The following is a 25424-nucleotide window of genomic DNA, read 5'->3' as shown; positions in this document are numbered from 1 at the left end:
CCTGACTCTGAAAATATTTCTAAATATTCTCAGTTTGAGGAAATGGAGAGAAGAGCAGAAGAAATAGTAGAGGAACATGTGGTAGAGGCAATTTTTAATTGCCTTATGATATGTGGTTTGCCTTATGATATGTGCTGTGCTTTGTTTCTTTTGAGGATCTGTTCTTTAGTGGTAAAACCAGAGACTTTTTAGCAAGAAACAGGATAAATTCTTTACAGTCTTGGTTGCTAATAGCTCATAATTAATGTTCAAAAGAGATTGTTTCCACTGTGGGTTAAAATCAAGGAATATTTTTCCCCAGTATCTTAACAAAGACTTGAGTGAAAACAGTAAAGCCCAGTTCAGAATTCTGACTCGATGGAGCTTGTGGAGTTTGGAAGTCACTTCAAAGTTTTATTTTAAGCATGTGTTAAAGTGCTCTGCTGAAACCTAATCACTGGCCTCTCAATTTCACTTTTGTCCAAGATTCATTTCACAGGATTACCCATCCAGAGGAGAGGCAGAAAATGACTGAATTCAGGGCGCTTCCAGGCACTTGAAAACAGGCTTTTATAAAAGTATCAATAGCATTTTTCAGCAACAGCTGAGTGGGAAGGGAACATATTCTGAGAAACACCAGTTAAAGTCATTTATCTTCTGGGAGATCTGACTGCAGAACTCGACTGCTGGGAGTCCTGATGTAGATATTTATAGCTGCATCTCCCCACTGCCAAGAGATATCAACACATGTTGGATTGTAAAGGGAGCAGCAGAGCCTGCTTGGGACAGTGTAGAAAAGCAGTCATTCCATAAGCGTTCGTGTTTATTTTTGCCAGCTTGAAACATTATATGGGTTCTGTTTCCTGAGAAGGACTCAGAGCTGAAAGCTGAATATTCCAGTCCTCCCTCTCAGTGAACTGATGATGCAAGGAAGGCCTGAACTGGAAAATCTGCTCCTCTCAGGGGCTCCTCAGGTGTTTCAGAGCAATTCACAGGACACCAGAGCCAGCAGAGAGGTGCCCTCCATGGGTTCAGCCATTTAGGAAAACCAGAGAATGCCTTGGAGACAGTGGTACTGCTGGTCTACAGAGCTTGCATGGAACTTTTCTTAACCAGACCTCATTTTTCCAAAGTTCTGTGGTTACTTTGTCTGGGAACCAACCCCATCACCTCTGACTGACTGCTCACTGCAACAGCTCTCAGAAGCAGTAAGGTCTCCTCTGCGTGAAGAACTGATAGAAGTTTAAAAGAGTTTTGCAGTGGATAGGACTGATTTAGATGTCTTTCTTTAAAATGTCATTTTCTTTCACCCTTGTAAGGATCAGTAATATTTAACAGAGCCACCCTAAACTACAGTGAGCAGAAGTGCTTAAACAGGATTGAGTTATGGCCTGAGGCTGTGTACTCATGGAAGACAGGTGATATTTCTGCTATAACAGGAATATCATAAATATTATAAAATAACTGTATTTTGTGTTAGCTTTCCAAGATTTCAAGGTACTCTACTGACATCTATGAAGTTTGCCCTCAAGTGCAATCCTCAGCTACATGGCCTATCCACACCTTGATGCTGTCAGTGAAATACTCTGTATGAAGCCATGATTTTGTACAGAAATTGTAAGTTATCCTTCAAAAATACACTTTATTCAGTTTCTTTTGTACAAGTCTCATTCAGCTCTTGGCTTCAGTGCCTTCCTTTGCACTAAGTGGCTGAATATCCCATTAATTCATCTTTCCTTTTGTGTCTGATGCTATGCATGGAGTCACTTTTCCATCTCACCTTCTGATCTCTCACTACCATCGCCAGCTGCATACTTTTCACTGATTTAAATGTTAAGCACTGTATTCATTTAACAAACACTGGGGTATAAATGCATTTTTCAAGTGGGGCTACAGGAAACATTGGAAAATGTTTTTCATAAAGTAATTAACAGAAGGATTGATAAGGGGGAATTGTCTCCTTAAACAATGGTGTTGACAGAAAAGGTCTAGAGGTTACGTAGAGAAACTGAAGACAAAATTTAATTTTAAAAAGTCCCTCTATTGATTTGGAGGCATTATTTGTCTAATAGAAGAAGGGCGTAGCTTTGAAGTATTTTTCTTTATAAACCCTATTTACATTTCACACAATTTGGATGGATAGGTTGACCTATTAAAACTTGCTAAATTTTATTAGTTATGACAAATAGCAATATTGTATCCACAACAAAGTTATTTCATTCTTTTTTGGATTAGTGATGCTAATAACACGAAACTAAATATTTTTTCAGCTTTTGTGACCATTCAAAAATGGGAAAAGCCCAAATTATTTTGGACAAATTTTCTAAACATTTTGGCATCCTGTTCTTTTCCAGAAGTTGGAAACAACAGGCTTAATTCTCCTCAGTAAAGAAATGCTTGAGGAAAAAAAAAGGAAAAGAATATTTGTCTATTCCTTATCGGAAATAAGGACTTTTAAAGGTGTATCTGCAGTTTATTCTATTTTGGGGCATTTTTTTACTATTCTTTCCATTCTGAAATTTAGAAAAGAAAAATCTGATGTGTATCATAGAGAGGAGAGGCAAACTGCTACCTGGTATTGTATTGGTGTGTGTGCAAATATTTGGTAAATATCCTGTTTCAAGTGTCTCACATCCTCATTTGTTGCAGCTTTAGTAGTTTCAGCAATTTCAGCAGTGCTTTGAAGTATTTGAGACAGGAAACTAAACCTGACTTATTGTAATGTGTTGCGTGGTAGGATGAAAATAAATATCTTTAATTATTCTCTTTACACACCAGTGTACTCTGCAAATAACTGGGGAAGTGCTCATAGTGATGTTGATGCTCTGTTAAGTAGGAAATATTTTTTAGATTTTGTGTGAAAACAGAGAAATCAGGTTTCTTACATTTAAAAAAAAGGCTCAGCTCTTATAGAGCTTGGGCTGGACAAAGCATTTCAGCACATGGTGAGGAACATGTGAAACTGCCAAGGATGTGCAAATGTCTGTGGGTGAGTTAACAGGCAGTAACTTCATCTCAGAAGCTGAAATCCATCCTCTGTGCCAGCCAGGAGCTGCCCATTGCTCCAGCAGTGACCAGAGGGGACAGGGCAGTGCTGGGGACAGGTGACCTGGGAATGGCTGCAGGGATGGCAGCACCTGCTGCAGGAGTCACCAGCATGTTGAGGGTTAACCAATGGCCATCTAAGCCTGTCTAACCCTGAGCCAAGTCTGATTCTTGATTTTCATCAACAAGTTAAGGCCTTAGGATTGAGTGTGTCTTACGCTGGGAAAGGATTATTTGTTTGTGCATCTGCAAAATGTTATTTCTTGTCTGTTTCCCAGGATACTATTTATTTTTTTTAATTATCACAAGCATAAGCAAAGCAAGCATGCTCATCTACAGGATGCAGTGTATTTATTTAATTTTGTTCCGAGAGTTTCTCCTTTCTCTGTCACGTAGAATTATCAGTCAGTCACAATTAATACTCTAAGACAAATTTTCTTGCTGGAAATACTTCATCTAGATTCCTGAAGCCATTTTTGCCATGAAAAAGGGATTTCTTCCTCCATTGTCTTCAACACAAATGGCCTGAGTTTCTCTATACACAAGTATTCTCATATTTTCTCTTTCTTTTTTCACTCGGAAGCCCTCACGTTTTTCTGCACTATGAGAATAACACGTGTGAATTGGCACACTAAAAACATTTTCCCATTTAAAATCTGGTCATAATTCCTTTGTTTCCAAAGCAGCCCAGACACTGGCATTGGGGAAAAAACAAAATTTAAAAAAAACATATGCAGAGGAAGAGATGAAGGAAAAGTTGATTATTATCATTATCACCATTATCATCATTATTACTATTATATTAATTTAATTACTAATATTACCTAAATAATAATTTTGTTAATTAATATAACAATTAATTCATCTATTGCTTAATAATATTAATTAATTTAATAGTATTAATATTATTAATTTAATAATATCGAATCCGTTATTAACAATCAACATAATAATTCTTGGGAATTAGTAAATTTTTGTAGCTTGGCCATCCTCACTGGGCTCCCCTGACGAGGCTGGGAGGATGCAAACCTGGACACTTCATTTCTTGGCCTAAGGGAGCAAGTGTAAGTTCTCTTAGTGTTTTCAGGGGCTGATGGGATTTGAAATTTGAAACTAGAACAATCTAGAAGTTATTGATGAAAAGGAAGACCTGGAGGACTGCTCTGACTCCTCCAATTCCTTTGCCCTTTAATCTCCCAGGAGATTCAGAGACAATAGAAGAAGAAGATTGACCATTTGCATTTGGGCTGCACCAAAACCTACATTTTATCACAAATAAAATGTAAAATTGCTAAAACAATGCTACTAAATATAATTTTTTGTGTCCATAGGACCCTAGCTGGGTGGGAGAAAGAGGAGGAAAAGTGGTGAAAAAGCAAACAGCTCTGTGCTTCTTCAGCTCAGTGTTGGTAGAAGAGGAAAAACACCAGACAGTGCCTTTCCCTCCACAGTTCTAAGAGGATTTCTGGGTGTTTTCTTGGCTCTTCACAGTGGAATGGAGGGACATGAGAAGTGTAGCTGATCATTTAAAGCATTTTTGCTTGCAGTTTCAAAGCTCTTGCAGCATGTTTGTTTGCTATTTAAAAGAGACTGCAAGCCTTGTTTGAAGTGTTTGACATGCTGGCTAAAAGCAATGGCTCACTTAGCTGAGTGGGCTTTGTTGGTTGTGTATCAGCACAAAAATGTAAAAGTGCTAAAAGTTCTTGGGCTGGCTCCTTTGGTGTCCTGCAAATGGAGTTTTTAGTCCAATCAAGTCTGGCAGTTTTCTATGGAAGTATGGAACTGGCAAATAAACCCTGATGGGTTATCATACAGCTTATGGAGCATGTAAACTTTGCGAACCTGAAATATTTTACTGCCTTACATTGCATTTGTATTGCCATAATGTGTGTGTTCTTTTACTTTTGGGGACAGCACTGGAGAAAACAAACAATTTGATGGGGCAAGAGAGCAAAAACTGGATCAGCCTCTCTCTGGGGTAACACTTGAAGGTGGTGGTTCTGTAGTGGAAGTGGGGGAGCTTTTGTGTCTTTGTTTTTAGCTCTCCACTGAGCCAGAAACTGGTGCTGAGTGAAGAGCTACACACAGACCTGAATTTCCTGAAAATAACAAAAAAATACAGTGGTAACCTGATGAAGCAATGCTGAGAGTGCAACTTGTTTTCCTTATTTTCCCACTGCCCAGAGAAGCTAACCCGCTTTCCCAGTGAAATGGAAAAGCATTCTAAGCAAATCTGGGGCAATAGATTTGCATTCAGCTGGTTTCTGAGAGTTTCAGGCCAAAGCTCAAGCAGGATGTAAAGTTCAGAATGCAGGTGACAGGCTCCCAGAGATCATGTGACTGTCTGGAATGTATGCTGTCAACATTCTGGCTGATAAGATGCAGAAAATTCAGACACTTACCTTTTAATCAGGAAGAATGACTAACAGAAACCAAGGCTCCTTCTCATGATCTCCACAAGCAACAAGGTAGAAGTAAGGTATGTTGTCATTTTTAATACTTTTCAGAGGGGAAAAGGATGCAGATGCCACACTGGGGCACTAGGTAGTTCAGTAACACAGCTTTTCTGTAGTTTTTAAAATTAAAAACACAATCATTAGCTGATAAAGTGTGGTGGAGTGTTTTAAGAGAGGCATTTCCTTCTTCCCTGAATAAGACTGAAATGGGAGTCTTGGAGCCGATGCTTTGAAATGGATGAAATGTGGAATTTTAAGGCACCATAGTGGTGGTATTAGGGGATATGCAAGCCGTGAGATAAATTCGGATGTATTTTCTAATCTCCATAATTAGATAACAAGGTTTTTTGGGGAAAAAAATGCTTTATACTGTTGGACATTCTTTTTTTTATGTCAAGACAACCTCTATTCAGTCTCCAGTTTGTCAGCCATGACATATCAGCGGTCATGCACAGGGAAATGTACTCTATTAAGTTTTTGGGATTTTTTTAAATGCACCGTTCATGATGCATTAAGATTTTTTTCTAGATAGTATTAGCTATTCAAGAATAACTGCTCTCATCCACTTTCAGACAGCATAAAATAAATATATTCTATGCTCAGGGCAACCCAAGTCAGATCTGTCTTGTAGCATTGCTTTTGGAAACGGGCAGGTCTTTTGTCCTCACACTTACTGGTGATTTTAGGTATCCCAGCACCTTTAGAAGAGTTGCAGCAGTGGCAGAAAAAATTGTCATGTTTTTCTTGTCATGTGACTTTAGGTAAGAACAGATAATAAATATATGAAGGGAACTGAAAGTCCAGGTTTATATCCTTCCCTCTTACCTTGTGTTGTAGGAGGTTCTCAAAAGAGCTCCATCAGGTCAAAAGGACCAAGAATGGTTGAAATATTAAAAATGCACATCCCCTTGAAGAAATTTTCTCACATATATGTGGCTTCCCCAGTCTGGAATGCGGGTGGGTGCCTGAGTGAGGCTGGTCCCTGTAGGAAAGGCTTTCTACAACTTCAGACTTTGAGTCCTTTGTGTATTACATTATTACCTCAGGCAGCTTTGGCACTGGTTCTTCCCAAGTGCTGGTTGATGGCTCCCTAAGCCCAGGGGTCAGTCTGGGTGTAGGAGCTGAAGGCAGTGAGGAGATAAGGAAATGTTCTGAGATGATCACAAAGGTTCTGTGTGGGCAGCTGCCTTTGGGTCTGAGGAGGCATTGCCCAAGCAGTTGTCCTTGTGTGTGTAACAATCAGCTGCCTGGTTTAAGGCCAAAGCCACTTTGAACTAGGGGGAGAAACAACACTGGAAACTGGAGTTTTATTGGGAAAAATTAGGAGTTATGGATAACTGCTGTGCAGAGGCACTAGAGGACACCACAATAACAGGCAATGCTTTAAACTTCCCTTCTTGCTAGAGCATTGCGTTCCACACGTATTTATCTTGGTGTTGCAAGTTTGAAAAGTTGCCATGCTATGAGATTTCAGCTTCAGCAGGAGCAAACAAATATCTTGGAAGGGTACCATCATCTTCTGTTAGGATGGAAAATCGCCTCTTTGGCAATAGCAGTATTTATGGGATCATTATCTTATTCACAGGATTGTCCTTGAATTCCTCCCCTTTTATAATGTCTTTTGAGAGGACAGGCAAGTAATTCAAAGAGCAGAACTTATTTTTAGGTTTAGTCTGAGCCTGAAATAAATTGAGAAGGCTGAGCAGTGTTACGATAAACAGGGAGCAGAACAGAGACAGGAAATAGGGGGTCTTTGGTAATGAGTTCCAGCCACTCTTGAAACAGAAAGCCAGAGAAAGCACTACTTGAGAATAGTTTCTCAGTGACAGCTTAATAATTTTTAGCTTGTTATTCAGCATTAAAGGGGAACAGTTCCTGCAGATTGATGCTGTTCTTGAAAGATCCTTTTTTAAAGATCATTTAGCAAGTTATCTTTTTAAAGTTTTTAGGCTTGTATTGTTCTTGCTGCAAACCAATCTGCTGTTTAAAAAAACCAGATGTTTGGGGGGGGAGCCTGAAGTTTATACAGTTGTGTGTTATATATACATCTGTGAGAAGCCTTTGGGATAAGCCTTGTGGGACAGGAGCAGGGGATTCTGCTTAAAATATGACCAGGCACTGAAAATTTCAGAAGTTGAGGGTTGAAAGGGGAAGAAATCACAGCTACATCCTGTAGAACAAAGCAGAGTGCTTGCTTCCAAAAGTTTCTTTTAACCCTGGGAATGTGACTGCTGAGATGGGCCCAAAGCATGGATTGTGAGATTGATATTTACAAGCACTTCACGTGGCTAAAGAGGGTAAGTAATTTGCTGGGCTTTGTTTGCTCTTTCTAAGTGCACATTTAGCAAAATCCCAGTGAGTATTCTCTGCTTGGCGAAAAGAAACTCATTTAGTGCCTCAGACTTTAAATGGTGTGAGTTTCTTCATGAGAGGTGAATTAAAGACGTGCCTTGGTGTAGGAGGAGGAGGCTTAGGGAGGGGGAAGAAAATCAGCTGTCTTTGTCTTTAAAAATGAAACTCTAGGATCAAACTTTGAGCAAATGGCAATAGATTCTGGCAAGTGCTCGTGCCTTCCGGGGATTGCAGTGCAACAAAACAAATCCTGCATGGTAACAACATATAGCAAAAGAGAGGAGAGGCTCTCTTGTTTACCATGCTGTGTTTTAAAGGGAAAAGTTTTCTGCACCAGATCTCCACTTAAGTGATTCTTCATCGGAGTAACTGTGTGAGACCTCTCGGGATGCCTTTGTCTCGGGTAAAAATGGTGGTGGTTTTCTTCTGTGCCTGTTACTCTGCTAAAAAGATGGTTTTTTTTTAAAGGCAAGGCTGTTAATTTTGTTAGTTTTGTTGATGAACTGCCCAGGCATAGATTAACTGCGTGAAATTGTCTTTTTTTTCCTTTTTTAAAAGTAGGTTTGTGCAGTTCTCTCATCACGTTGAAAAAATCACTTTGTTTTTGTCAGCTTTTAGGTTTTTTTATGATCTGAGTATTTATTTCTTGGTGTTAGAAAAATCCATGAATGGGATATGACTAGATCCCTCAGAATAGGCTGTTTTTTAAATTAGAGTATGGATTTGTGTGTCATGAAAGAAGCAGATTCTCTCCTTATTTAAATTCTGTTTTACCCTGTGTGCACTTTTCCTGCAAATTCTTGCCTGTCTATATATATGCACACATGAATAAAAATGCTCTCTTGGGTTTTTATTAGCTGTATAAACACAAAATATCTGTCAATTCTAATGTGAAATGTGATTAGGAGCATTTCTTTTGGGTAGTTTCTTGAATAAGTGTAAAATATCAATGATGTGTCAGTCTTTAATAAGAGCTTAGGAGTCCTGAAGTTAATTTACCAAATATTTGCATCAGATCCTGGAAACTTCACATTTGTGGAGGGGATTAAATGGGAAGTGAGTGGATAGTGAAGAGGCAACAGGAAGTAGCTGCTGGTAACATTATACTCTTAGTTTAACCTGTGCTCTGTGCAGTTAAAGCTAATTACCTCTTTAAAAACATGTATTTTGAGCTCACATATTAATTTGCTATTTAAATGAGGTTATGGATACGGTGTGTCTGCCACTTCTGCTTTCAGAAATTTCATATCTGTGGAGACATGTTTGCTAACAAAAAGGTTAATGAGGTCTGCTGCCATCAGCTTGAGGGCTGTGCTCTGAAAGGACATGGTGTTCAAATGGAGCATGAGGTTTTACAGGAATTAACAATGCTGCTGCTGTTGCTGCATGTTATTCCCTTTATGTCAGGTACATAAAGGAGAATATCAATACTGCTGCTTTTCCTTGCAAGCTCTTTAAAGGGGTGAGCACATGGGAGGAAAGGAGGAGGACTGAGAGTGATCTTGCATTGTTCCCAGAACTTTAAGCAGTCTGCTCCCAAATTCCTTTGACAAGTGATTTAGAAACCAAAAAAGCTGAAACAATCTAAGCTGCTTGATCAATCCTCCTGTCCAAGAATCCTAATGTCTCACAGGGTCTTGCTGTTACTGACTGTTACAGCACATAAAGATTTCAGTTCCTGCAATCATAAACTGTTGCTTTTTGGCTGATAATAAAATTTTGAGTTGCTTTCAGAGTAACATGTGGCATTTAACAGAGAATAACTGCAGCAGGCTTCCATAAAGCCTTGGTGAAGTATGCCAGAGCTGGCTCAAATTTCATCATTAGCAGAAATCACTTCAGACACCCAGATGGGTTTTGATGTTGCTGGGGTTGGCTAGGCTGGATTTGTGTGGTATCTGTGGCTTGGACTGGGTTAGGGCAGCAAAAAAAAACCAAAATCACAAGACCCAGGCAGGCAAAACAACAGATACAACTGCTATTTTCAGATGCTTATAATGGAGGGTCTGGTTTTAAGCAAAATTCTTGTAACATAATGTGTACAGTGGCATCTTGCAACAGCAGCAGGGGAAAAAATATTATTTAGATCAAACTGAAATAATGTGTCACCACACTCCAGTTCTTTCCACTGGACTTTATTGGTGTCCACATGACCTGTGGAAATGCTGGGCCAAGAGTGGCCAGAGGGATGGACAAAGTGGGGGCAGGAAAACCTGAGAGCATGTGGACAGAGCCAAAGAGGGAGGGCAGGGGAAGTTCTTTGTGTATAAACATTGTGCTTTTAAATTCACAGCTTGGCCAGCAGCACAGTCATAAAGCAGTGCTGGGCAGTCTGGGGAATGGGTTTTGCAGCTAATTAATACCGGGATCTTCCACAGGGCCTGAGTGTGGATCTCTTAAAGTTTCATTTGCAAACTAAGGGACTTGAGATACCCCCACAAGCTGGAAGTGTCTCGTTTTTAACAAATATTCTTTTGTCCCCCCTTGGGGCTTGGCTTGGAGGGTTGACATACAATTTTGCATCATTCTGTTGCTTTATTCTTATCTCTCCACCCAACCTTAATTAGAAGACACCATTCCAGATAAACACCATACAACCTATATTTTGGTGCATAGACATGTGTTTATAGCCCAAAATGATTAACATACATGCTAATATTCACTTCAAGCTGTGTGGCACAGAGCTGATGGCTGGCCTGAAATTGGTGTACATTGGTATTATGCCTTTCTTTTTTTCTGGATGAGATTCTTAACCTGTACCAGCAAGAGGTGGAGTGATCAAAACCATGATGTAGCTATTAAATTCAAGATATGGAAGGTGAATCTTGTGGCTTCTGTAAGGATATTTTCTTTTAAGACATATAACTGTCTGGAGGAAAAAAATAAGTATTTAGAAAAATTATCCAGATAAAATAAAAATATTTGTTTAAAAATTCATTTGGTTTAAGGACTACCAAAATTTACCTAGCTCTGCCTTTGCTTAGTTTCAGACTATGCGCTGTCAGCTTTTTTCAAGTGACTGCTACTTTCATTTAAGCAACCAGTAACAATGGCAAATAAAAAAATCCTGCTGTTGATTTACTAATTGCCTTCAGATGAAAGGCAAGAGTTATAGATCCAGAAATTGTGTTCCAGCCCTCTCCTCCTCCTCTGAGGTAATTGAGGGAATGCACATCCATTGAGATGGGTGTGTGTCTGAGGTAGCACTAACATGCCAAGAGATTAAATTTTTGCTTCAACAGTCAGAGGCAAATAAAAGTTTACTGTGTAAGCTGCTCACTCATCACTCATCATAATACAACTCCTTGTGACTCAGGCCATAACTCTAGTGACCAAAAAGAGTGCTACAGAGGGGGAAAGACCATGCACTTCTAAATATTGTCAACTCCAAATAGGTTGGGGAGAGAATGCAGTGTGCATTTTCTGGTGTTGGAATGCAGTGCTGAGGGCTGGGTGCTGCTTTGTGGTAAAGCTGACTGCCTGGACTCTGCTGGCCATATTCCTTGTTTTCAGCTTCTAAACTACAACAAAAAGCAGCACATTGAGCATGTCCCTAATCTACTCCATCAATACAAGTATTATCATTACCACAGGTATCCTGTCCAAGTACTCCTTGTTTTCAGCTTCTAAACTACAACAAAAAGCAGCACATCAAGCATGTCCCTAATCTTCCCCATTAATACAAGTATTATCATTACCAAAGGCATGCTATGCAAGTACCAGTGGAGCTGAAGGTGATCCATGTGGCTGAGGAAGAGAGGAGGGTTATGACATAATTTGTCTCCTCACAGAGGCGGGTGACTTGTTGAAAAAGCTCACAAATCACCACTTTAAGTGACTGCCAGGTTTCTATTCCCAGCTCCTCCCTGCTCCACAGCCCAGGGTGAGATCCATGGTGTTGGTGACAAATTTCTGAGTCACAGCTTGCTGACCGCATCAGGAGTTGGAGGGGTTAGGGTTAAAATTAGCTGTGTTGGAGATTCTTGGTGCTGAAAAGGCACACCTGAGGAGAACATCAACTGACCAACATTTCTTGCCAGATCCTTTGATACATTTGCTGGTTATCCCCATTTTAAATCAAAGCTATTGAATTGTTCTCCAAAGTCTGAATTTTTTTGTGTGTCACATGAGAAGGAAAATTCAAGCCGTTTTTTTTTGAGGAGGACTCAGTAATGACTGGATCATGTAAGTGATACTTAGACCTTCCCAGCAACTTTCCAATATTATTTTCATATTAAATCAGTGAGCATATTCCAAAGAGAAGATTTGGAAAATAAAAACAAAGAAGATAAAGCAGGTGATGGAATGCATTTTGACCCAAAAAAAAAAAAAAAAAGGAAAGCTTTCTTTTCTTTTTATTTTCTTTCTCTAGAACTGGGAGTTACAGATGATTTGGAATTGTTCCAGGAAACTTTTATGTTAACATCTCTTGCCATCTGATGGGCAGTAAGGTATATCCAAAATCTCTAAGGAGACTGTAATACAGGTGCTCCGAGAAATTCTTTGCAGCTCCTGCCTTCCCAAGGCTGGGACAGGTCACTCTTCAGTGGGTAAAACCTGGCTGGATGTCCTGGCACAGAGTGGTTATGGACAGTGCCACATCCAGCTGGGGACTGTCACCAGGAGTGTTCCCCAGGGATCAGTGTTGGAGCCAGCCCTGTTTGGTGCCTTTATTGATGACCTAGATGAGGGGATGGAGTGCACACACAGTAAGGACAAAGATAACACCCAGCTGGGTGGGAGTGTTGATCTGCTGGAGGGCAGGAAGGCCCTGCAGAGGGATCTGGACAGGCTGGAGAGATGGGCCAAGGCCAATGGTGTGAGATTCAACAAGGCCAGGTTCTGGATGCTGTCCTTGGCTCACAACAACCCTGTGGAGCACTGCAGGCTGGGGACAGAATGGCTGGGCAGAGAAAAGGACCTGGGGGTAATGGCTGAGAGTGACTGAACATGAGCCAGCTCTGCCCAGGGGGCCAAAAAGGCCAATGGCACCTGGGCTGCACAGAAATATTGTCCCCAGCAGGCCAATGGCACAGAAATATTGTCCCCAGCAGGAGCAGGGCAGTGGCTGTCCCCATGTGCTGGGCACTGGTGAGGCCACACCACGAGTGCTGTGTCCAGGCCTGGGTCCCTCAGCTCTGGAAGGACACTGAGGGCCTGGAGTGGATCCAGAGAAGAGAAACAGAGCTGGGAGGGTCTAGAGGGTAAAAAGTCCTGTGAGAAGCAGTTGAGGGAATGTTCAGCCTGGAGCAAAGGAGGCTCAGGAGTGACTTTATCACTCTCTAGAACTACCTGACAGGAGGGTGGAGCCAGGTGGGGATCGGCCTCTCCTCCCAGGCAGCCACGACAGGATGAGAGAAATGGCTGAAGTTGTGCCATGAGAGGTGCAGATTGGATGCTAGGAAAAATTTCATCACAAAAAGGGTTGTAAAACATGGGAGCAGACTGCCCAGGGAAATGGTGGAGACACCATTGCTGGAAGAGTTTAAAAAATGTGTAGATGTGGTACTTGAGGACATGGTTTTATGGTGAAAATGGTGGTGGTGATGCTTGGACTTGATAATCTTAAAATTCTTTTCCAGTCTTAAGAATTCTACGATTCCTGTAAGCAAAGTATTTATGGCATGCAGTTGATTTTTTATCTGCAGTGGTACTGCTATCAGCATATTTTTAGCAACCTTGCCTTAGCATATCTCTCCTTCTACTTTGTTATCATAAACTTTTTAACATGTTTTGTGCAATCTCTCTCATTCTTTCATTGGAAGAGGCATAGTTAACATATTTGGCTTACTATTTGTCTAGCCCAGGTAACAATTTTTGGTCTCTAATGCTGGATCTTCTGAAGTAACAACTTCATAGGAAATCCTGCAAATTCACCCTTTTAGACGTGTGCGACCACATGACCAGTGTTCATTTATTGTTTGGGAGTTCTTAGAGCAAGCTGTGGTCTCATGTCTTTTGTGCCATGGGTTCTGTATTTAATTTCTGCTGATACATGTGACATCCTGCTCAGTTTCCTATGAGTCCTGGCTCTCACAACTGCAGAATGCTCCCCAACCATCCACAGATGGTTCATGTTACACTGTTATATCTTGTCTTTATGCGTGCCACAAAGAATTACTTTGGGGCACGAGGCTCAAACAACTGCTCAATCAGATACTTTTATTTAGCAGGTCATTTTTCTGTCTACTGTACCTTCCTGTGCTTATCTGAGGCCTTTCTGGCTGACCTCACACCTGCATATTTAGAGCCATTTCTCTGAGGTCTTGATCCCTAAAACTTGGTCAAAAACTTGTGACAAAAGTAAATTTTGAGTAGAGTTAACACATTCATCTTTTTATGATGAGGGCTGGTTAGTGAGGTGTGGAGTGAGCACCTGCACGTTCTGTTTTCAGCGTTCCTGTTGGCCCCTTAAACAAGCACAAAAGACCAAGATTATTGAATTTAGAGGTGATTCTAGTTAAGGGCCTTGCAGCTATGCTAAAGGACATGGTTCAAACATAAGAGCCAGATGCAGGGGAAAAGTAATATGGAACGCAATAATGGAATGCAAGTCGGTGCTGACTTGCTCAAAGTTATACATTTAAGCAGAAACAAAGAATAAAAGCAGAATGAAGAATGGGCTGGCAGCTAAATAAAAGCATTTTGAAAGGATCTGCAAGTTATAGGTCCTAGGCTGAAAATATATTAATTTCACTGTATGTTTAATATGGAAATAAATATGGCCCAGGGGTCTGTGAAAAGGTTTCACCACTCAAGCCAGTTTCAGCTGGAGTCCTATGTCTCCTCTTAAGTTTTTAATTTCAGAAGAAGTTGCAAAATAGTTGGTGAAGAGGAACCAAAAGAAAGCAACAAAACAAATATTGAAAAATTAATCTCTGAGGAAAAGACAGAAAAACTTGTATTTTATTTCACAGCATGAAGAGGGACCTGCTAATTAGAGATGTAGACATAATCTTCAAATATGTAAAAAATCTCTGAAGTGAATGGAAGGACCTATTTTTTAATTTATGGTGGTATGATAACCATGATGTTGAAGAGATGATTCAGATTAAGCATGAAGAAAAATGCTCTCATGATGGGTAGCGAAGAAGTAGATGGAGAAGCTGTGAGTTCCATCCCTGAGGGTCTTTAGAAGAAGACAAAACAAGAGTATTGCAAATATTCACTGGCCCTAGGATGGAATAGTGAACCAGAAGATCTCTTCAGACATCTTTCAGCCCCTGTTTGTTGGTGCCATTGTGATCCTCTCAATTTCTTTCAAAATAATCAGAGATAAGGGTGCTCATTTTCTCTCAGCTTACAAAGGTGCCACACTTATATCTATTGCCACACTTATATCTAGTTCAGCATTTTATGGCTTGAAAAGTGTCTTTTGATTGGATAAAAATTTGGTTTCTTGATTTGAGTTAACTCAAATCAAATAGCACCATGTTTATTTTCAGCATTTGTTTTAGGTTTGGGTCTGTTGGCCTCAGTATAGATTAAGAAGCTATAAATATATTTAAATTTTTTTTTTTAATCTGTTCACAAATGTTGAGTTGAAAAAGAAAGAGCATCTGGGGAAGGAGGATTATAATTCTATTGGTGCCATTGTGCAAGTAACTATAAATGAGCAGTCAGCTGCAGTGGAAGGGAGCTCCTTGGATTCCTGTATGAGCTGAAAATCCAGGGCGAGTGTTATGTTCCCTGGCAGAAATGCAGTGCTTGCAGTGAAGCTGGGAAATCAACCTCTGGGGGCTCAGGTTACTTTTGATGCTCTGAGCAAGAAGCTCCTTTTCTCACAATGTTTCAGTGTGCAGGATGAACTGAGGAGACTCTTCTAAACTTAAAGAAATCCACAGATATTTTTTTTAATGGTGGTGTTTCTATGTGAAGTATTAAAATTAATAGGAAATGGGACATAATAGTTAAGGACAGGCCATATTTTAAAAGGTTTTGCTCCCTAGAGCCTTTTGGAAGTCCCTAAGTAATTGGGTGGCTAAAGTAGCTCCTGATAAGAATTTGATCCTTTAAATAAATTTTTAGTTGCTAACAAAAAACTTGTAATTTTCTTTCAGTAATTTCTAGGAATAATACGCCTATAGCAATTTTTACTATAAAGTAAAATATGAAAGTAAAGTAAATACAAGATTAATTACTGTGAAGAATAGATATTTCAAATTAAAAGGGTTTTGTTTTGGTAAGATGGTATTTTCCATTGAAATTTTATTTTTCCAGAGAATATCAGTCTATTCATTTACCACTCTTGAATGCTGGAAATGAGAGAGTATTCAGAATACAGCTTAAAAAAGGTACATTCTTAATGTACATTATTTTTAATGTCCAGTATTTACAGGCTTAATACATATGAAATAAACAGTTCTGGTCTATACACACATTTTTTCATATTTTTCGTCTTTTAAGGACTGCTTAATATACAAAACTTTTATTAACTGTTGCTTGAAACTTTAACTGTAAAAATTCTCACAGCACCTTTTTTTTTCTGTCCCAGTCACAGGTGAACCATCATTCATCCAATAATGAAACTTATCAAGAAAGGTTGGCACGATTAGAAGGTGATAAAGAGTCCCTCATCCTGCAGGTATGTCCAAAAGAGAGAAGAATTTTGTCTGCATAGTTGATATCCAGTGCATAAAAGCTGAAGTGGCAGAGTATTTTCTGTTAAACAAATGTTAGCAGCTCACCAAATGTAGCTGATATTTAACCAGGAATTAGTTTGTAATCTGTATAATCACTCTAAATGATTCCATGTTGGGGTAAATTGTTAGAGGAGAGGGGTGTAACAGTAGTAAAAGTGGGGGGGAGTGGCAAAGGGATTAAAATAATTCTGTCCCAGGCTGCTGCTGGGATGACGGTTCTCATTCTAGGTTTGCTAGGTTGTGCCAATTTTCTAGGTTCTGTATGCCACCATTTTTTTAAATGAACCAGAAGATCATTAAAAGGTAGGTAGATGGAATTGGTATTTTTTTCCTGTTTATATGCTGTACCAAAATTGTTTACAGCTTCTAAAAGCTTAAGGGGGAGGGAAACAGGGATAGAGAAAATTTGACAGTAAAATGCATGCCTAAGCTCTTCCAGGTTTCCTGTTTCTCAGTTTTCCAAGCCTTTTTTCAAACAGATCCATACAGTGTCCCATGTAAGTTCTCCTCCTGGAGAAAACACATGTTGCACAATTAAAAAAAAAAATATTTTTCTGTGTATTTTTGCTGGTACTAAACTGTATATTCCACGCTTTTTAAAAACCTGAAGCTGGAGATAATTTAAATGGTCTTTGCATATCCTTTCCCTTCATGCTTTCAAATGCATATTATAAGCACATATATTTATATCAAACAAAGTTGAAGTGTGTTGGGTAGGTGTTCTCCCTGCTTTCAGTCACAAGTTTCTGTAAACATGTCTTGTCCTGTATGTTCTGCTCACACTTGTGTTCATTTACTGAGCAGAAACCTCACTGCTGTTGTTAAATAAACAATAAATGCTTTGAGACACAAGCTTTGGCTTGGTTGGATTGGTTTTGTTTTTTATTTTTTTTTTTACATTACTGTTAAACTAAATTGCTATTACCAAATTTAGGAAAAAAATCCCACCTGACTGAAAAACAATCTTCTGGTTGGAATTTAAGTGTGTGCTACAAATTCCCTTCACAACTGATATTTATTAGAACACCTTTTATATTTATTTAGAACACCATTTATTAATCAAGTGGCTGTTAACACCAAAAAATTGATTCCATTAGTAAAAGCAAGCAGCTTCTCACACTGCGCATTCATGTTTTGAATGCATGAGCAGCTCATGAGTGGAGGGACAATGAGGGGGCCATATCCAGGTGTTCCCTGAGAGTGGGACTGGTGCACCTGTGAGGGTCTCCTTTGTTCCCCACATTTCTGTGCAGTCCTGTGATCTGTGCATCAGCTTTTATGGGTCTGACAGGCACAGTGCTGATAGGTCCCTGCAGACTGTCCCAGGATGTGCTTTTCTTCTCTTTGTCCAGCAGATTTTCAGGAACCATTTCTTTATCCACACAAACAGGTACCCAGGGAAGTAGCCAGCCAAATGCACAAAACACAGGGGTTTATGACACCTTTTGGGACCTGCCTAGAGTTTTTCTTAGAAGGAATAGAGGAAAATCAGAACTAGAAAATGTCTCTCTTGCATTTTACTCCCATCACTTCCATCCCCCATCAAACCCAAAGGCTTAGTCAATATTTATGCATTTTCTTTTCCCACTGCAGCATTGCTGTGGGACTGCAACAACCCCAGGCAAATAAAACAGACTAAAACCTCAGTCTGGAAGGTGAGCATCAACAACAACAAAGCTGCCAAAGTGGAGATGGGTTTGGGACCTGGTTTACACCAGCTCTTCTGTCCAGTCAGTCAAATATGAGGAGCACAGGCAAGCCCCAAGCTGAGGTTCCATGGCCTGAGGGACCGTGCTGGTGCAGACCTGGCTGCTGGGCATGACCTTTGGCAGGAAGGATGAGAAGGGAAAGGGAACAGAGCAGTTCTATTCTGTGGCTCATGCTGAATTGCACCAGGGACTGGCCCATAGCTGTGATCTGGGGGGAATATGGGGCTGGGGAGCACTCCAGCCTGGCTTCAGACTTTTGAACCTTCCTAACGCTCCATTTTTAGCTAAGTGCTCAATGTCCCTCACTTTTACAGAAAATATATTGCCTGCAGGCTGAGTCTTGCAGGTGTTGCAAGACTCCTAAGGCAAGATGTAATTGCCAGATTAGCATAAACTGGGATTTTGTTCTGGATGCGGCCTAGGGGTTCCTTGAAGAGCCTGGCAGATGTGATCCTGGACAGAGGGAAAAATATGAGCTCCAAGTGGCTGATGTGCCTCTCAGCCCAGCTGCTGGAACACACGACACATGCTTCCAAAACTTCTAATCATTCACTAAATTCCTTTGCAGGTCACATTTAATATCCAGAGCTTTACTTCCATGTTACAATGGTATTTAAACCTAACCTGAAGCTCTAAATAAAGCTGATTTTCTTCCTCTGGAATTTGCATCACACTGAAGCAGAGAATTCAGTTTGTCTCTTCATGCCTTCTGACCTCACATGGGGATTTTTGTGTATCATCCTTCATTTAATGGGAACAAAACAAAGTAGACAAGCAACAGATTTCCTTGGAGGGAGTTCTCCTGCCCCAGCTTGGATGTGTCCCTGTGCCATCTGCCTCCACCCACGCCTTCCTGTCACCTCTCATCCTGAGTTCAGCTGTACTCTAAGCTACAGACAACTACTTTAATGGGGAAAAAATAGTCTTTTCCTTTTCTTTCTTTTTTTTCTGTGATTTTTTTCCCAGGCATGCTTGGGATTGTGTCAGCAGGTAAAAGAAAGACAGACATCTCCCTTTGCAGCTTCCCTGAAGTGAACTCAATTGTTTATTGGGTTTTAGACATGCTGTGTAGTGGATATATCTTAAAAGTTTCACTTCCACATACTGTACATTTTTGTTTTGTTTTATTAATAAAGGTGTTGCAGGGTCAACAGGTGAGAGCATATGTCAATATGTGAGAGCATATATAAGTTTTTGTTAATGTGTTTCCTTCAAAATGGAGTTTAAACACCTTAGGCTCCTTTGTTTGTTTTAGATAATATTTTTCTAGAATAAGCAAGGATTTTTTATAAATAAATAGTCACAATGAATATACAGTGTATGGTCTCCTTAACATAAGAATTATCACTGGGGTTTTTTCCATATCTTTCTAACATTAGCCTGGGTGCAGTTTTTTCTGCTTTGCAAGATTTGGGTTCAGCTGCTGGGCTTTTTTTATTGTACACTCACATCTCTGTACCACCATTCCCACAGTTCTTTACCAGGATTGCTTATTATTTCTTTTCCTGGGGTTCATTGTATCTCCCTGCTTTTGCTTTCATGTTTTGGCTTGCCAAAGCCTGGGATTCTTTGTTGGAACAGAACTTTGCCACAGTTAAAACCTTCCTTTCACTCATTGCATTCTTTATAGCTTCAGAAGTCTCTATTGATAGGTAATCCATCAGTAAAGTTTTGTTCTTGTAAGTAAAGTAATTGGTTGGGTTGGGAAGGAGCAGTTTTCCTACTTACCTGTTTTAGGGAGTGAAATGCCAGCGGAATCCGAAATGGCAATGCACACTCCAAAACCACATAAAACATTTCCAGTATCCTCTGTACTTGTTTGCTCCTTTCCAATTCTCCAGACTTTTGCATGAAGGGACCCAGGCTACCTATAGGTAGCATTCCACCTCTCCTTGAAATGCCCTTTCTTTTTTTATATCAAAACAAAACAGTTGTAGGGGAGGGGAGATGAGAGGGCGGGGTTGGAGTGAAATAGAGGTAAGACTGCAAAACTTCTCTCTTGGTAGAGCAGGTTGCAGCAGTGCACAAGAATATTAAAGCATTGAGAGTTTTAAAAGGGAACCTCTTGTCAAAACGTGCATTTGGATGTTATATGCATAAGGTAATTGAAACTTATTTCCAGTCAGTTCAGTAGCACTGTGCTTCTCCTCTCAAATTGCAGGTGAGTGTTCTCACAGACCAGGTGGAAGCTCAAGGAGAAAAAATCCGGGACTTAGAAATCTGTCTTGAGGGGCATCAGTTGAAGCTGAATGCTACAGAAGAAATGCTACAACAGGTAAAAATCTGGATTGCAGACCTTCTCCAGAGGTGGGGTGAGCACACATGGTCAGCTTCTCTGCATGTTTGACTGCCTTTGGCAACAGGATAAAACAGGGAAGAAAAAAACGCTTTTTTTATTGTTCTCCTCCTGCTTTGCACTTCCCCCCCCCCCCCCCCCCCCCCCCATAAATGTTTCTTTGTTTTCCCGTTGCAGAAAAGTTTTACTGGCTGGTTGCATAATGCTGTACGTGGCAGCATGTAAAATGAAACTATTGTGTCTTATTTGAGCTGTGCTTATTTGGACATGGCTGAGTAACTGGTTAGACAAGTTAAATGTATCTAATACATGTAGGAGTTATAGAATTAAGAGGTTTTATTTAAATGCCTTCTGTTTTCCTACGGCTTTGTTGTTGAAGTTGAACAAGCAGCAATTTGGAAGGAATTACTGTATCAAGTTCTGTTCTATAACCATTTTTGCTTAACGTTGGAGCTTTCCCCTTAGTCTGGGATGAGAATATCAGTTTATAAAGACATTTTTTCTTTATTTGAATCAACAGTTTCAGGCTATGTGATTTAATTTGTGCTTTTTGATGTTCTATGTTGAGGGAGCAGACCAAATGATAAATTAAATACCTTACAGAACTTGCAGGTCTGTTGATGCCAATGTTCTTTCCCTGTACAATTTTCTGTTGTTACAAATGCAAATTATCTATTGTTAATGCAGTACATAGATACCAAAAATAGATTTGAAAATGTAAATAACCCTCAAAAATCTATGCCAGAAATTTTTAGAATAGATACTGTTCTCTATGAGCTTAGTTTTTCTCCCCACACAAATATTGTGTGTTATAAATTTGCTATTTTATTCCATGTGAGATACGTAATACTTTTATGAACTGATCATAGCTTTAATTTATGATAAGGATCCTAGTGCATATGTATGTAAACAGCAGCAGTTTCTACAAGATAAAATTGTATCCTAAACATTTTAAATTATAATTCTCTGAGGCTCTTGAAAAAACCTTCCATCTCACACAGTCCAAAATGCTTCCAGCTGGGCAAGGTTGTATTCTGAGGGGACAGCTTTAAAAATGCAAACAGTGAGAGCATGTAGTTTTCTAGAACTCAAAGAACAGTGATTATTTAAGTTGTGAAAATCTCTTTTCAGTCTCCAGGAAGGCATTCCCAACAGAGTGCAGAAGCTCCCTGTTCCAATCTAAAGCTAGATCGTTGTTCTTTGACTTCTGCTAAAACTGCTTATTCTTTCTCTGACTTAAAATGTTTTGCCCAGATAGTCTTCTGAGGAAACTGTGAACTTAAAGCCTTATTTACCAGAAAGCTGAGGCATCTGAAATTAGAATATAATGTTGCAGGAACATTGCCATTTCAGTGAAAATGTTTGCATCTGCTTGTCTGGCCTGAGGCACGTGCACAAATTGCTTACAAAGCTGATCCTAAAGTGATAAACTGCAAAAGGCTGTACCAAAGCTAAAAAATCAGAGAATCTCCAGATATGTCTAAAATAAGCCTTAAATCTAAATTTTGGGATAACTTTGAGCAGCTGTACTTGTTGTTTCTCCCAGTAGACAGTGGGGTTTGGGAAACCCAAGTCAGATCTCTCAGCAGTCAGAGAAGTTTTATATTCATTGTCTCAGCAGAGGATCCTATTTAATATCATTTATTTTGAAGGTTCTCTTTTCCATTCAGTTCTCCATTCCATCTTCTGTTGAAAAGATTATCCTCTTTGGGGGCTGAGCTGAGATTTGGGCAGAAGAGAATGACCTGGTTATGTGGTGATCGTGACATTCATGTCAGATATGTGGCCAATGGATGTTTCTGCAGATAATTTGTCAAAAGTTGAGTGAGTGTGTGGTTTCAGGGGTTTCAATAGATGTATCAGTCAGGTTTTGGGAAGATTTGAGTTCAGATCTTCTCAGCCAGCAGCTGCTGCTGGTGTCCTGCTTTTCAGAATGTCTTCTGTTACACTCTTGAGAGGTGGCATATTCTAAATTCAGATTTATTTCATGGTTCTGCTTCCTTATTTACAATGTATTTGAACTCCACTGATTTTTCATTTGTGAACTTAAGTCAGCTGCATCCTCTAAGTGGAAAATGGAACAATAAAGATAAAGCCCTGTCTTTTTAATTTCAAGAACTGTAAGAAGAGTTGACTCATAATTAATTCTGTGCAAAAAAAAGCTTCAATAAAAAAACCTATAAACTTTAAGATAACCTAATGATGGTATCTGGAAGTTCCACAGCAGAAAGGGTATCTAATGCCACCCTGCAAAGTAGTTTTTGCTGCATCTGTGCTAGCAGAGACTTGTCAGGGTGGGGTTACTGGCAAAAAATCTTTCTGGCTTATGATTTATGCACCGTTGTTTTGAACCCTGCTACAAAGTGATCATGGAACCACTTCTGAAACAGCAACTGGAATAAAAGTTATACAAATAACAGAAAGTGGCTGTTCAGCATTTTGGGGTGGGCATCTTGAATATGGAGTAGCAGCAGCAGAGGAGAAGGGAGGAAAGATTCTCCTTTCATCCTTCTCCCTCCTCCTGACCATGTTGCTTCTGCCACTGATTTGAGCCTGTCATGCTCAGCAAACCTCCTCCTCCACGACTGGGAGAAAACTGGCCTGGGGTTTGGAAGGAAGGGGCTGTTTTTGTGATGGCTGAGTCAAACAGCTCACAAGATAGGTCAAGGTGTGGCAGAAGGGCAATGGAGAGAGATGTGCTCTGACCCCACTGTTCATGGAAGCACAGCCAAGGAAAATCCAGCTGAGCAGCATTTGAGCAATGAGAGGATCCTGTGCAAGAGATGCAGAGATGCCCTGGTGTGCACAAGATAATGTGATGCTTAAAGCATCAAACCCAATGTTTTACTTCTGTAAGGACACTTTTTCCACCACAGGTTGTAATGAAGAAAAGTGTTTTTCCACCTTGAAGGTGTCTGGTTTTCTTCCTTCAAGAAAATGAAACAGGCTTTTTCAAAACTCATGAAAGTCAATGGCAAAACCTTAATTCAGTCCTGAAGTATAATTCAGGTTTGGGCCAAGAAACAGGTCATCTTTCACAGTAAATGGTAACAGAAAATGTTGTGGAACATGGCTGGCAGGAAGACACAAGTTTAATTTCATGGAATTACCTTCCAGTGAGGTGTCTGTGCTGCTACTGAATGTGTGAAGGATTTGGAAAGGCTGGCCTGTGTGAACAGCTACCTGCCTTTCCCCTTGGCACATTGTAAAGGAGATGTCTAGAAGTAAAATTAAAAAAAAAAAATAAACTTCCTAGAATTATCCTAGGAAAACAATTTATGTAGTGACAGCCCGTTGCCAGTATATCAACTGCTTTAAATTGTAAAGTTACAGCAAATTTTAGAGAGCAATGATGGATGTGTGTGTGTGTGTGTGTGTGTGTGTGTGTGTGTGTGTGTGTCTTGTTCTAAGTTACTTTGTAGCATTACTAAGTACTTTCTTCCGGTCAATTTTAAGAAAGAATTTTTTCTTTTTTTTTTTTTTTTGGAGATGAGAGAGAGCCTTGGGGGAATCTCCTACCAACATGCTGTAGAGTTGGAAACAGAAGTAATTTTTGCTCTATAAAGTTGCCTAAACTGCCCCATAACAGAGAGTACCAGCCATGCCTAATGCAAACACATCAGTGCTGTGGAATCTGACAGCTGTGTCATGTCCATCTGAAAAGTGAACTTCTGCACACACAGATTTCACCTCCACGGTGCCTTTGCATGCATTTGTTGGTAATTGTCAGGAGTAAATCTAGTTTGCTGCCTCTTTGCTATTCCAGAGCTGCATTTTATTTGTTTAACAGACAGAAATTTCCATTGGAGCTCTCTGGAATAAGGACAGGAGTTTGCTTAACCAAGGACAATTCTGGTCTGGGGGGCAGAGTCTTTCCTGTACCTGAGCTGAACCAAATCCTAGATGTGGTCTGACCATGTCCTTTTGCCTTCCAAATAATTCTTGACACAATCTAGGGGACTCTTGCTGGAGAGTTTTGTTGTGTGAACATGACTGTGCCTTCAATCAAGTGAATTCTCTTGAAAAGTACAAAGTATTTGGTTTTAGGATTCTTTGTGCCTTATTAAAAATACACATAAAACCTGAAATGCTGAGGTGTAAACAGGAGTGGATCTCTGTTCTCATGTCAGTTTATGGCCCACTCCTGTCTGGGTGCAAGGGCCAGAGGAAGGTGTGCCAGACAGTGGAGAACCTTTTTAAAAACTGGATTAAAAGTATGCAGGGAGGAGCTGTGTCAGAGCAGGAACTTGAATCCAGCACTGTTCAGTGTGTACCTGCTCTGGTTTTGCAGCTGTCTCATGCTCAGGGCAGCCAGAATCCTGCCTCAGTTGCAGGGTATAAATCTGGTGTGTATCTGTTTGCTCCTCAGGAACTTTGCTGGCTGGCAAAGACCATTCCTTCAACTTTCAGTTGCCTGAGTTATCTGATCTTAGATGAATTTCAGCACTTGTTTATAGCATGCAGGAGCTTCTTGCCAGCAGCTGGCTTAGGGTTTCAGATTTTGAAGTGTGCTCTGTGCTGCTCTGGTTGAGCTCTGAGGTTTTCAGAGCATGCTCTCAAGCTGTGCAACTTTATCTCTCCAGGTGAGCACTCCACTTTGCTCTTTTGGAGTTAACATGGGCAGGATCCAAGGGAGATCAGATCCAAGGGCTGGTCAAGTTGGCAGGGCTATGGGAAGCTCTGTCCTTTCCCTGCCTTAACCATATAATGGGCAAATGATGAATTGGAGGGCTGTAATTCCCTGCCTGCTGCTGCCTTGCACCATTTCATGGTGATTGCACACATACATCGCTCTCAGCTGTGCTTCCAGCTAAGCAAATATCTTTTTTCTGCCACAGCTGACACACAGCTCTTGAGAAGTGCAGCCCTCATTAGGGGGGCTTCTGGCTACATTTTTCTTCCCAGGTAGGTAGCTTGGTCTGTCTGTCTGTCTCTCTCTCTCAAG

At 40.2% G+C, this 25424-nt stretch overlaps 1 protein-coding gene across 16 annotated transcripts in view; it reads left to right on the top strand.

Annotated features, from left to right (window-relative positions):
- The window catches only part of PPFIBP2 (PPFIA binding protein 2), a 95334-nt gene that overhangs the window by 37031 nt on the left and 32879 nt on the right, over positions 1-25424 (top strand). For 10 of the 16 annotated variants that reach the window (XM_071455308.1, XM_071455309.1, XM_071455322.1 and 7 more), the window contains 2 exons: positions 16327-16416; positions 20345-20458. In XM_071455308.1, coding sequence (XP_071311409.1) covers positions 16327-16416; positions 20345-20458 — 204 coding nt within the window. Of the gene's footprint in view, positions 1-1424; positions 1597-7018; positions 7778-8042; positions 8236-16326; positions 16417-20344; positions 20459-25233; positions 25385-25424 lie in introns of those variants that run through there. The other 6 variants (XM_071455316.1, XM_071455314.1, XM_071455320.1 and 3 more) reach the window with 5 other exon arrangements.

This window comes from Agelaius tricolor, unplaced genomic scaffold (genome assembly GCF_023055355.1).
Source record: "Agelaius tricolor isolate 1412-34295 unplaced genomic scaffold, bAgeTri1.0.p SCAF_46, whole genome shotgun sequence".
Taxonomy (NCBI): domain Eukaryota; kingdom Metazoa; phylum Chordata; class Aves; order Passeriformes; family Icteridae; genus Agelaius; species Agelaius tricolor.
The sequence above is the reverse complement of the archived record's forward strand: the minus strand, read 5'-3'. Positions and strand labels throughout refer to the sequence as shown.